We start from the raw sequence: 14,427 nt of genomic DNA on the forward strand, positions 1-14,427 counted from the left end.
AGATTACTAATTATGTCATATTTTTTGAGGTATTAAAGAGAAGAAAGGTGTGCAGAGTGCCTTGTAATAAGGAGGAAATGCATCTGTGATTGGTGATCAATGCTATACCTAAATATGCAGGTTCATGAACTTACAGAAGATGGAACACCTAACAAAGACGGCAATGCATGAAAAGGCAAAGTAATTGCATCCACTAATTAAGTTCTCTCATAGTGACAATTGACATGTCACAAATATGATTCTATCTAAAGGTGGCAACTCCTCCTGACCCACCAGCCCACAATGGTCTTAGCTGATAGTATGTTTAGGTTGGGATATATAAATAAAACTGGTTCGTTAGAGTAATACTCTATCTTAAGTTTCTCAGAGTGGATAGAATTGATATGATTGATATGTTTGACTGTGTTTGATTAATACATGGTTTTGTTGTTGAGAATGTATGGATTGTTGATTACTGCTATTAACATCTGTGACATTTGATATCACCTTCTCATTATTTGCATCACTGTTAACAAACCAGATTGGGGAATGAAGGGTATAGAACCATTAACTTTGATGATACTTCTAGAGATTGACATGATTAGAAACCTTTGTGATTATCGATGAAGAGAGCCGGGAAAACTCTTTAGATGCATTTCTCAAGAGCTGCTCATTTGACCTCCCTGCATTGATATCACGTTTGTTATTGTTTCACCTAAAAGCTCGAAATATTAGAGAAGGAAAGAGTGAATGTATGCATCAACATAACTTTAACATAATAACTGACCCAATTAATAATTACATACCAAACATAATAACTATTTGGCCACACAAGCCGAATTCAAATTGTCTGCAGCGAGTGATGAGGCACAGTGAGCATCCAACGGCTGAGAGGGCCCGGCCATGCACCTCAGCCGTTGGATGCTTATTGCACTGCACCACTTCACTGCAAAGGATTTTCTTACACACGAGCCTCATCCATATGGTTCTCTAAGATGTGCACGAAAGACACTCAAATCAGAATTGGCAAAGTCTGATTTAGGCAGAATTAGGGTGAGTCCGGATGATTCCTAGATGATTCAACTTGGAATCGATGGAGACTGAAATCAGTACCAAACCTAGCACGAGAGAGAGAGAGAGAGAGAGAGAGAGAGAGAGAGAGAGTTTTGACAAATAAAGGATAGAGAAAATGTCTTATCAAAATTGAGAATTGAAGGGGAAAGATTAGGAGTGTTGTGTTTTTTGGTAAAGAGGAGAGTATCTTTATTGGATGGTTATAATGTTTATGCTTGTCTTCTTCCAAAATAAGTTTGGCCAGTTTCAAAGAAAAAAAGTGGAGAATCTTTCCTCAAAATCATGTATTATGTCACATAAAATTTTGCTTTTGAGTTTACAAAGGAAACACAAACCACAATTCACTGCTAACAATGATGTCAATGTGGAAATTGACATCAAGCACTAGAATTGCACAATCTTTAAAAAAATGTAATTGTCAATACTAAATCATCCAACACTGTATCCGTACAATCTTCCAGGCAGATCACTGTAAGTCAATAGTTGAATTTACAGAAAATGTAGTTTGCTAAGCATGAGGAGATTTCCAAGGGTTTAGTCTTTCGTTAACTCCACTCAGACTGCCAAGTAGGGGTGCAACTTGGGCTCAAGCCCAGTCAAAACTTTCTAGGCTTGGGCTGGGGTTTTGAACCCGTGGACTGTGCTCAGGTACAGAAATACCCAAGGTTAGGCCAGGCTAGGATTTGGCTTAAGGCCGTAGGCTAGGTCTGGCAAAGCTCAAGTTATAGTGTGTGTATATAAGGTAGATTTCTATAACAAGAGAGTGTCGGTATTGGGTAAGGTTGTCAATTAGAAAGCGTTTACTGAAACCAAATCAAACTGTTTAAATTGGATTCGTAAAAGCGTTTACTAATTGGTTCAATTTTGGTTTTAAAAAGTATTAACCCTTTATTGAACGATTTGATTCAGTTCGATTTTAAACCGATTAGAACCAGTATGTTATTGAACCTATTTTACATACTGAACCGATTAAAAACTGGTTAGTCCTAGCATTCCATGTAGGCTTTTCAAGAATTTTGTAGTGAATTAACATCATGTAAATTAATTTAATCTTTGTACCAAAAAAAAAATCTGTTTTTATTTCTTTAGTAACAATTATAGCCTCAATGTTGTAAGTTCAAGCCTCAACAAAAATAGATTCATTCCCAATTGGGCAAAAAATTGATCACTCGAATCGATAACAAAACTAAATAAAAAACCGTATAAGTGGAACCATTTAAAAACTGTTTAACCATAACCATAACTATTTGACTTTGGTTTCTATCTTTCATACCTTGAACTGAATCGATTAGCCAGAACCGAACCGATTAATACTCTTAGGTGTGGGTTTCACTTAAAACTTAAAAGAGTTGGAGACTCAAACCCATGACAGGTAAAGAAAATAAGTAGGTCATAGACCGGGCCCAGCCCGGTCCAGTTGCACCCCTAGCACCAAGATATATTTACCTTCTATCATAGATATCTTTCAAGACATATAGGGCTTATGTGTTACTATTTTTATTTATTGTTTAAGCAAACAGATCTACTTGAACTTTAAGATTATAAGCACAGCACTGAATAAAAAATTGCAGCAATGATTTTCTGATCAAATTAGCAAGCATCTAATACCAAAACCCATCTCCAATACATGATATGGGTTTTTTTTGTCTCCAATGTCATGTTTCTAGACCAATAAAAACCACACGGACGACAGTAAGAATAATGCATAAATGTAGATTATCACGTCATGGATCTGTAGTTTTTACATAATCAAATTATGCAAAATGAGACAAGGTAATATGATATACAAAATGTCACATACCAAGTGTATCATATACAAGATCATAAACATCAGAATAAAACAATATACATTATTTTAATGAACAAGAAGACAATGAAATTAAAATACAGATTGATTTGCAAGCAGATATGCTTAAAGGGAGTGTATGTGCTTGATTCTCTGAATTGCTTCTTTCACCTTGCTAGAAGGTTCCTCATACAAGATGGCAGGATCATCAAACTCAGATGCTGAGCTTGGTTCACCGAGAAAAGCCCGGAATGAGTCCGCCACAGAATATGAGAGAGATTGTAGATTGTACCCACCTTCCAGGAAAAGCACACAGCGGCCTTTGCACAGCTCTTTCGCAAGTTGCTTGATGTTTGATGCAAGCATGTAGTAGGTTCCTGTAGTAAATTGCAGGCTGGCTAGTGGATCCAATACATGGGCATCATAACTGAACCAATTATTGAAAATACATGTAAGTAGGTGAACAGGGGATTGAGAATGATCATTTGCTACAAGTGACATATAATATATATGGAATAAATATTGACACAGTTATCGGTAATTCAAAGTTTTTGTATAAAAATCCATTTCAACAAGAATCAGCAGTAAGGAGTTCATATATTGGAAGTGTTTAATTAACATCTTGGTCTCATTCATCTCATCTACCTCTAAAAACAAGAGAGGCAGGTTGAAGGAATTCTTAATCAGAGTTTCAATGTCAGGCAACTAGCAACTAGCAACTCACCCTGCTGAAACGAGAATGATATCTGGCTTGAACCTTTGGGCACATGGTACAATGACTTCCTCGAAAACAGATCTCATAGCAGTGTCACCTGAGCCTCCAGGTAAGGGCAGGTTCAATGTTGTTCCCTCACCTCTACCAAGACCAACCTCATCAATCTTGCCAGTCCCAGGGTAGCTACCAACCTGCATTTGTAGACGAAACATTCTGATTAGTCAATATGCATATCTTGGAAAGCTCAACAGAAATAGCCATCCTTAGAGAAAGCATTAAAATATCAAGATGTTCAATTATGCCTGCACCAGACTCTGGTTTCAGACAAAAATGAGGTGGTACGACTTTAGACTTAGCTGAGTTGGACCGACTTAGATGACTTCTTCCCAAAGATGGATAGTTCCCTGGAACCGGGCTTATTTTGTTAACCACTTGATGTAGGACAACCTAAAGGTTTAGATTTCTAGGACTGATCTACAAGGACAAAGCATAGCTTGCAGACTTTGTAGTTGACACAGTGACTCAACCGAGTCGGCTTGACTCCCATGCTTTAGGAGTCAAGTAACTGTGTTGACTACCCAGGCATAAGACTGCCCAGTCAACCTTTTGTCTAGGATCTTCGGGCAAGACGTCCAATTCTTACAGTTCAAACTGCAAGGATTTCAAATGCTTTTCTTAAAAATTTGAAGTTGGTGAAATTCGAACCAAGGTATCTCAATTCTCACCTAACAGTTAGAGCACTTACCACTGCACCAAAGTGTGACACCAGAATGAAAAAAGAAAAAGGGAAGAATTGGGGGGGGGGGGTTTACAAAGGGATCAGAGTTCCCTAAGGGCTCACACAAACTTTTTCTTCTTTCCATTCTCTTTCTCCAAGAGTTCTACATCTTTATATAGCAAAAGAGTTGCTTCCTCAAGACGCTAGAGGTAGTGTACCTTTTTTTTTTTTGGGCAAGAATTAGAGTTAGCATACATAAGAAGCAAATAATAGCTTTTCAAGAAGTAGATTCTTTCAGAAGTCACTTAATCTCTAAGTTTCTAAACCTCAAAGAAACAAAAGCACAACTACAAAACACCCTCAAGCAAAATGGTGAAAGTACCCCATCCTAGTATTGTGCTACTCACAAATTATAAAATACCCTATAAAGGAAACAGAAATTATAATATCCCAGAAAACACACTGAACCCCAAGTTTGAACAAGTGAAAACATCCCAAAAGGAAACCCAGGACAACTAAAAACCTTGCTGGCCTGGTTCTCCATCACCACAAAAATTCAAAAGTAACCCATTACACCATTCTACAACCATTGGTTAATCAAATGTCAGGTCCACTCTCCCTACTTCGAATAGAAAAACTTTATCTGGGAGTAGTTACTCTTCTCTCTCACCATGCAAAATTGATATAAGAAAGGCTTGAATGTATCCTATGCTTTCTCCAGAATTGTCAATCATATATAATCAGATCAAGCTACTATGTTCCTTTCAAGTTATAAATGCATTATACCATGATCCTTTCAAGTTATAAATGCATTATACCATGAAAGAAGGAAGATGGACAATAGGTTCTAGGTTTTATACTAATATTTTATAGTTCCTATTAATATTCTATAGGGAGAAAGAAAGCAACATGTGGTTAGATAGGGAAGGATGCTTCTGGTGCCCGCATATTTTCCACATCTAATTCAATTGTATGGTCCATCATCCATTGCAACTTTTCCTTGCATTTCCGAAGGTCCAAATTCTTAAAATATATATATATATATATATCTTTAACAAATTATTTTTTTCTTTATTTTTCCAAGTGGCAAAGTCTGTTTGCATTTAAACTTGGAATATGCAGGGGAGGCTGGGCCTTCGTATGAGTAAAATTTGGAACTGACCCATCATGTTGCAGTTATGCTGAGTAGTGTATGTTTATTTTATGATCTCTCAAATTAACAATCCTATTCAAGCACAAATACATGTTTTTGTCAGCTACGCTAACTTCTTGCAGTATAGATGTAAGAATATGGAAGAAGAGAGAGCCCAATAATTCAAATCAATCTTCAATTTTTGCATCGATAACAAATCTACGGGAAGCATGCTAGATTTGAGATCTCAATTGTATAAATTGCATCATTATGATGTTGGAGGGCATAAAGAAGCACCACTATGTGCACAAATAAAAAATATATTAGCAGCAGGTAAGATGAATAACATATTTAATTGAACAATCATGATAACATTGACAAATAGTCTACAGAAGCTACCGCAAGTAATGTTATCTAGTATTTTCGTACCTGATGAGTTGAAAGGAAGAATACATCTGGGTCATCATAGAAAGCATCATTTGTTCCATTCCCATGGTGAACGTCAAAATCAATGATAAAAACCCGCTTTAATCCATGAACTTGTTGAGCATAACGAGCTGCAACAGCAACATTTCCAAAGACACAAAATCCCATCGGCCCTTTGGGAATAGCATGATGACCTGGGGGCCTTATCAAAGCAAAACCCACAGGTGGATTTTGGTTGGTCTTTGATGCTGCTACCTGGACAAAACCAAACACACAAACTTTTGGCAGATAGGGCATTTCAAACAAGACAGACTGGTTCACAATCACAAGAAGCATCCAGATTTTACCGTAGTTGTCATCATCATAAAATACAAAGTAATCAACCTTACAATGAACTCAAAAAATAAAAATGAAACGAAGTTATAGTTTGGGACATCACCACTGAATCAACTAAAGAAATCCCTGCTCCAGCTGCAATGAGCGACTCCTGAAATGTCTGCACCAGTATGTAAAAAATAAGACAAGCTACATAAAATCACCAAAACTGAGATTAACAAATGTTAGTTAGGTTTGTATGGCTCAAATGTAAATAAAGGTAGCACAATATATGGTTTGCAGGAAGTGCGATGAAGAAAAATGTTTGGACAACTGTCATGTTACTTTTCTGACAACAAATTAGAGATGTTATATGATTATACCATAGGTCCAAGGCTTACCAAGAGATGAATGCCACTGGTAAACACACTAAAAATATAGGCTACAGTATGACCAATTTTTGTTAGAGTGCATGCCTGAGATTACCACAGTTTGTGAGCCTTAAGCATCTGTGCACAAATACAAAAAGGGGGTGGTGCTGTTGGGGCACTGATAACACGCAGACCATCAAGAGAGCTATGGGAACTGGCACATGCACCTTGGTAACCCTCAAGTAAATCACATAAAATTTTCACATTTTTTTATATACCTATATGTAAAGAAAAATGCAAGTATATAAAAAAAATGCGAAGAATAGGTCCAATCCATCAAGAATTAGGGGGCACAGCGCACAGCCTAGCATAGATCAACATCGTGGTCCTGCCACTATATAAACCCCAATTCATGCAAAAATGGAGGCTGAGTTCCACCAATTTATTTGAACAGCTATAACTAAGGCAGTGTTGATTGGGTGAAACACAGAGTGGTTAGAGTAATGAAACTAACTGCAGTGTCATAGAACTGTTCTCAACAGGTATTTCTTAACTAGGTCTTCATTCTGCATTTATAGAACTCATGGACCACAAAAAACTAAAAGAATAGGAAACCTCTAGAAACCCCTTTTCCTTTATTTATAACTTCATAGAAACCAAAAAAAAATCTCTAGCATGGTAGGAGGATCCCTTACAACTTAAGTCCCTTCGAAATAGAAACTATAGCTAGATTGTAGCATATCAACCCAACCTTATAAAATAGATAGTAAGAAGCCACAAGTGAAACCCACAATCCCCATGGTAGCTGGAATATCTTTTAACAGAATATTCCCCCACTCAAATCTCCTCAAGATCTTCTAGACTATCCTCCAAATCTCCTCCCTATGATCCGCATAATTAAGCAAATGCTGGAGGACTGGTAAGCAGAGAATTAATATTATTGTACCATGTAATAGAATATTTTACATAGCAGTGAGACTATTCTTTGAAAAAATGGATGTGTGGCTGCGATCTAGCCAATTTTTTCTGCTCATAAAAGAGTAACCAGTGCACAAGGTTCCTGCTACTGCAGGGTCAGGGAGGGACAAATGTACTCAGCCTTATCCCCTGCCCATGTTATATTTAATTAATAATCATTTGAACAAGTTCTAAAACTAACTAGATGCTGTTCAGGAATATGGCATGCTAACCTTCATTACTCAAGAGAAAAGAAGCAGCAAATAAGTCATGTTTCTTACAGTTGAAGTAGCATATGTTGGTCCAGATCCATCAATAAAGATAATACCTTCGTCAGACGCCCGAGTCATAGCCTACGAATCATGCAGTAAGCATATGGTGAAATGGTGAACAGAGAGTTTAATCGAATATGAGACATAGTTAAGACAGAAAATACTGAATCCTAAAAGTCAGAGCACCATACTATGGCCACATAAGAAAAATCAAATCTTCCCCTCCAATACAGTATTTATTAATTATTCTGCCTCAAGAAGTGTTGAATTTCCTCGACCCTTGACTTTGGCAACACTAGAAAACTTAGTTCTGTTAGTTTCCCTACCGGACTAAGATTATGTATTTGAACTGATTTGAGTAATTTATGGAGAAGATACTAATGAATTGCAGGTTCATGGTGAGATTCCTAGTTTGAACCCCCACCTTTTTTTTCTTTTTCATTTTTTCCATTTTCCAGCAGGCATTTATAATAAAGATGGTTTCTGAGGATCTCAAGTCAAAATTCTGCATTTTGCGTAGCACAAAACTCCTTCATTCTTAATTGCATAAGGAATTGTGAATTAAAGTTCGGAAAAAAAAAAAAGGAATAAGGGAAAAGAAAAAAATAAATAAATCTCAAAAAGAGAATGCAAGGATGAACAATTGAGAAATTTCATAACATACAATTTGTTCTTGAACTAAAAATTCTTATTTTTAATTGAAAAACCATCAAGAACGTAAACCTATTATGGTAATCGTGTAATGCAACACTTAGAGCCCTTCAATTATTATTCGTAGATAATTCATATCTTCCATCATATCTACAAAAGTATGCAAGTTTGGTTTTGAATTTCAGATTCTAATTAGTACCATCATGAAAACCCTTACCCACAATCCAACACTCACGTAATATATATGGAGTCGTAGATTCTTGCAGAACATGAGTCTTGATATTTTTCCTCCTTTTGTAATTTAACGTCTTTAAGGTTCACGTCCTTTTTATTGATCTTGGTTGCCATAAGCAAAGCATCTCAACAGAGTATTTCAATTTTTTTTTTTTTTTTTAATCTAATTAGACTTCTATTGAGGATAGTTCTGGGTTCCTTGGATGTGATGTGATTATTTCTGATTTTTTATTTTCTAGTCATGTGTCTGCAAGACATACCTAAGTGATGAGGAACAGTCTGTAGTTGAACCATTTGCATACAATGAGGAAATGCCATCCACAAGTAAAAGAACTATATGTTTTTCTAAACAAATTTAGGTAACCAGACAACACAATGAAAAGTGTGATCGTATAAGACATCAGGACTTTTCCATGTTAATGCAGTTTCAGATAAAGTTTTTGTTGTTGTCCATAAGATTGATAACAAAAGGATAAAAAATAGAAGCCAAAAAAAGGGAGAAGGGGCTACCTTCTCAAGACCTGATACATAAGCTCTTGCATGAACACTTGCAATATCATCTACTGAAGCAGGCCTAAAATTTTTTAGTTCAATGACCTCTGAGCCACGGTACTAAGATGAAAAAGAATACATAAATCAGAATAAAGAAATTTTGTTAACTGTTTAATCTTCAAATAATTCCCTCCGAAGCTTCTAGAAAAAACAAGAAGAATTAAATAATAGGTCAAGAAGTGTTCCAGACAATGGTATGAATTCACATAAGGTGACAAATATTTCAGATAGAATATTGACAATAAAAAGCACAAACAATAGATGTGTAGTTTAACAGTTGTTTCCAAGTGCAATTTCTTGTTTATGTAGTGTTTCAAGGGGGAAATAGAGAAGAAGAACAGAGAGAGAGAGAGAGAGATTTGACAATGTACCACTAATTCAAAATGAATTCTAATTTTATTATCACTAAATTTTTCTTTATTTTCAGTTCTGAGCGAGCAGACTGCAAACAGTAAAGAGAAAAGCCCCGGAAACAGAGCTTGAAAGAAAAAGGTTGGGTTGGAATTGACCCCAAACCAAAATTAGATCAGATAATGCCTTCACCTTGATCAAGATCCAGATTTCCCCACTAAATCTCCTTCTCAATGTGTGTACGTGAAACAAGATCTTGGGTTAGGGGAGAACTTGGGAATAGATAGAGAATCAGAAAGGTCATCATGTGTAAGAACTGTCAGTCCACTTCAGCTAGGAATCTGAATATGTATGGTAATTTTTCGATCCAGATTGGAGTTATAATGAGAAAGAGGAACATAAAAAGCACCACAGATTCTCAAATGCCCGAGAGAATTTAAACTAGGGTGGTTTTAAAGCATGCATTCACTTCAACTCAAGCACCCCAAAAACTGTGATGTTCTTGAAAGGGTTTTTCATGTTTATCGACCTCCTATACCAGTTTTCTAATACACCAATAAGAATATGCCAGTGTGGCCCATCTTTTTTTCCACCATATCAAAATTTAAGGGGAGGTTTCCAATATGAGAACATAGTTCTGCCATGTGGCATGCCCACTGGGGCTGAAATTTTGTGGATAGGTAGACCCCATTGACCACCACTCACATGTCAAATTTCAACCCAAACAGAGTTTTTCAAGTGGCAAAATAAAACTTTGAAAAATTCAGGACTAACAAGAGGGTGCACGGACTACTCAGAAGGTGCACGAACACATGGGAGGGTATGCCAATACACGTGAAGGTATATGACTGATTTTGAGACTAAAAATTGGTGTGGCCAATCCAGACTATTCTCTAAATATCCAATTATCGGAATCACCACCTTATTCTTCCACATGGCAGAAGCCGCTGAACTAGGTGGTGCACTTAGGAAAACTCTCCAGATGTGATCAACTAGGAAATTTTGCCCAAAAGGGATAGCAAGAACAGAATATATTCACTAATTTAAAGAGAAAATGCCAACAAAGAGCAAAGAGGAAAATAAGACTGGATACAAAGCATATCAAAAACATGATCCACCATACACTTTCTTCTACCAGTTTGCAGAACATCTAGATGCTATAATTGAAGGACAAAGAAAATATATGAATAGAAGGGAACGACAGCATTGAAGGAGAAAGTAAACTATGAAATGAATCTAGTATTTCATACCTTTGAAGTGAGCTCCATCCTTTCAAGAGCATCAACGATTGCAGGGACTCTAAAATGAGATTCCGGATGTGACTCCTGTTAATGATAACTAGAAGAATGTAAAAGAAAATAACCAAAAACAGAAAGCTTCAAAGGCCTCAGCACCATTAAATGCAATAAATGTCACGTAATAACATGTCAGAAGGAAAAAAAAAATTTGTCACAAGAAAATTTTAACCATTTAACTCAGTATTAAACATTAAATGGTGGGAAGAACAATTTTCATTAAGCCCACATCAGAAATAAGCAACTGGATGGTAACTGGGGAAGTTTCTTGGTTTAGCTGAAAGCTAGACCACAGATTTAAATGAATCTCAAGCCCTTCTGGTAAACCATCAAGGTTAGCAATTGAATCTGAAAGCAAATTCACTCTTTCTTTTTATTTTTCTTCCCTTCCATGGAATATACATGTTTAAACTTCTAGTTTAGTCACCCTATGCAAGAATGTGAACATGTGTCCTACGGAAAGAGCAACCTGACCACAGAAAAATCCTCTAGAAGATGGGAAGGGCTGCCTGGATATTGACTAAAGTGCAATAGAGTGGACCATCAAGGGCATCAGCTGCAAAGCATGGTGTTTTGACATGACTTCTGGTGGTAGACAAGCCAAGATTTATATGTTTCCATCAGTTCTGGAAGTGCTGGTATATTTGGTCAGGTAATAATCAAGTCATACTTCATGGACTATTGGATTGTTTTATCATCGACACGGTCAAGACTGCTCAATTGGCCTTAGGTAGACCAGATTTTGTACCATGGATAGGTTCTATGAGCCTGAGGACACTTGTTTATAGGTTACTTGTTGTATTGGGCCTTAATTTCAAGCCTACAAAGTGACACGGTATTATAGCTAAGTTAAGTGTTTCAGTTAGATTAGAATACTTAATAGCTTTTAAGAGTTTTTGAGCCTATTAAATTGTCAGTATAAGAGAGTGAATAGGTGTCCTTTATGAACCAGTTTAGGAATTTCAAAAGGTATTTATATGTGTAATATACCCCCATCAGTTAAGCATGATTTGAATGATAAAATTGAAAAAATTTCAACAGTTTTTGAGCTGTTGAGCTCCACAAACTAGGAGAAGGCTCTTCTTCTGCCCTATTGATATCTTCCTTCCCTTCTTTTTCCCTTCTTCGAGTTCTGAATTTTCACTTTCCAATCAGGTGCTATACTGCTAGTTTTTCTCTTTTATTTCTTCTTCTCTCCTCATTATTACTTATTCTAATCTGTGGTACCCTCTCTCTAGATGAATTTTCAGATTGCATTCTTTTCCAATATCTCTCTAGTTACTGGTTTGTATTACTTCAAATTTCACTCACTAGTTTTGAATATTGTTTACTCTGAAATTCTAATTTTTAAAGAACACTGGTCAATATTGTTGTTCCAGTTCTGCTATTAGTTTTCCTAGTAGCACTAGGAGTCTAGAACTTCTCTGTGCAGCTTTATTCTGTTATCAGAGTTCTGTCAGGTTTTGCAGGTCTATTCCACCAGCAGAACAGACCCATCGACTGAAACTTTTTACCACTCTGACTTTCCTAACTGAAGCTGCAGAAATTTCCTTAATTCTGGTCTTGTTTTCTCTATCCTGCAATCCTGCTATTCTATATTCTGCTGGATATTTTCAATAAGAATTAGATCCATAGTTGTCACGGCATCTAGGCATTGGAGGATGGGAAAAATCAAGGTGACACCAACAAGTTGACCCCTAGGTGTCACCAAACAATTTTGATTACAATGAATGATGCATTGCACCATCAGAGAAGCAAACAACAAGCGACAACAAGGAAATGGAAGAGATTAATAAACTCATTTCATTCAACCTAGAGAAGGCAGGAGTGGAAGTGACTAGAATGAGCTCAAAGCAAATTCCCTGCAAAAGAAATTCTACCATGAACTGTACAAAAGACAATTGAGCTTAAATCCATTGATCTCAGGCTCATTCAATAACTAATGAAATAAGATTCCTAATCATGCTGAAATTGAAGGCATTTTGAAACTCATCATGGAAAATATTTTGACAAGTGAAGGAATTGGATCAAAAGCCAATGAATTTTTATACCAAGTGTCTTGGAACTTAATATTAGTGCACCCATGATGACACTAAAGGTTTCTTTCAGGTTGATTTTTGTGTGCAAAAGAGCCCTGATCTGCTTTGGATTGAAGGAAATTTTCCGCTAGGATTCTCCTCTTAAAATTAGGATTTGCGGGGTTATCGATCTCAACACACCTCAATAAGTAATGAGAGCGGGAAGCAACTGAAATTAATACATGCTAAATTGAAACTGATAACCTGTCAATCTAGAAAACATAACTAGCGAGCAAATATCCTGCTTAATTTTACACATATATGTTTTCAGTAGAACAAGTGAATGAATAAAGGGGTTGAGGATACAAGTTGCAAGAATAAGATGCGGAATTTGGATACCATAAATATAGAAGCATTGGGCTATGACCAACATGTGATGACTCATAATAATGGATAAGTATTTAAGAAAAGAAAAAAAAAAAAAAAGTAGTACATTCGGCAGCTAAATTAGTTAATTTACAAGATTCCTTTTCCCAACATCTACTAGAATGTATTGTGTGATTAAGAACATATTGGCAACAGTGGCAGACTTCATCTCAACACAACCATACCTGGTTATGGCCCATAGCAGGAGCTACACAATACATCACTTTCGCATCAAATAGTTGTGTACCCAAAGGGGATACATATGGATCTTCTTCAACACCACTTGAAAAAGAATTAGAATCACCAACACATTTTGTAAAATAATTTAATTCTGGCCTCAAACGCTTGTGGAAACTTCTAAACCCCACCACTTTCTTTCCCGAACAAAATCTATACTGATTCTTCTGCTTACATAATTGATGGCATATCGAAATAAATAAAGGCCCTGTCACAGGTACAAATGTTTTTCTTGTTGAGAAATTGATATTGAACAAGGAAACCAATTAGCCAAGAAATTGATAGTAACTGCTGATAGCCGTAATATGAAACATAAAGCAAAGAACACCCATCAAACATATGAACAGAAAATACCAAGGGTGAAGGAAACACCCAATGAAATTCATCGGAACCCAGACTACAAAACCGTTAACGTTACTTAAAACATTGCATATATTGCAATTGCAGTATAACTAGCTTCATACTAATCCTCCATTCAAACCCCGCAGAGTATTCCAAAGGGGAAGAGATAATAAGAATCCATGCAAGCTAAGTGAGGAGAATTACATTTGGAATTCAAGGTTATCTTGACAGAAAGAGAACAAATGCGCTAAAAAACTTAAAAGGTAAAAAGAGGTTCAGTTGCAGAAGGGCATACCTGCAGAGGTAGGGCGAAAGATTGTTTGGAGTTCCATGCCCATGCGTGTTCCTCGCCCACCTCACTTTGCTGATTCTGAACTCTTGAAGACGAAACCGAAGGAAAGAACGAAAGGCAATTTTGATTGCTAATTACCAACCAAACGGACCAGAAGGATTGATGGACACTATAGGCCCACTGTAACTTGGGCTAGGCCATATAGCCTCTAGCCCAGCCCAGGCCAGGCCAGCCCAGCCAAGGCATGAATGATCCTTCAAGCCAGCCAACTGTTTTTACTGGCC

At 36.7% G+C, this 14,427-nt stretch overlaps 1 protein-coding gene across 1 annotated transcript; it reads right to left on the reverse strand.

The window, feature by feature from the left end:
- Positions 1-2,746: 2,746 nt before the first annotated feature.
- Positions 2,747-14,299, reverse strand: LOC122069775 (histone deacetylase 14). Its single transcript, XM_042633868.1, has 9 exons — positions 14,147-14,299; positions 13,458-13,717; positions 10,784-10,858; positions 9,141-9,242; positions 7,755-7,826; positions 6,270-6,326; positions 5,834-6,085; positions 3,564-3,745; positions 2,747-3,266 (listed from the first exon to the last, which is right to left on the reverse strand). The coding sequence occupies exons 1-9, from the start codon at positions 14,187-14,189 to the stop codon at positions 2,966-2,968; spliced, it is 1,344 nt and encodes a 447-aa protein (XP_042489802.1). The 5' UTR covers positions 14,190-14,299; the 3' UTR covers positions 2,747-2,965.
- Between the last annotated feature and the right edge of the window lie 128 nt (positions 14,300-14,427).

The sequence above is a fragment of the Macadamia integrifolia genome, chromosome 2, assembly GCF_013358625.1.
Source record: "Macadamia integrifolia cultivar HAES 741 chromosome 2, SCU_Mint_v3, whole genome shotgun sequence".
NCBI lineage: Eukaryota > Viridiplantae > Streptophyta > Magnoliopsida > Proteales > Proteaceae > Macadamia > Macadamia integrifolia.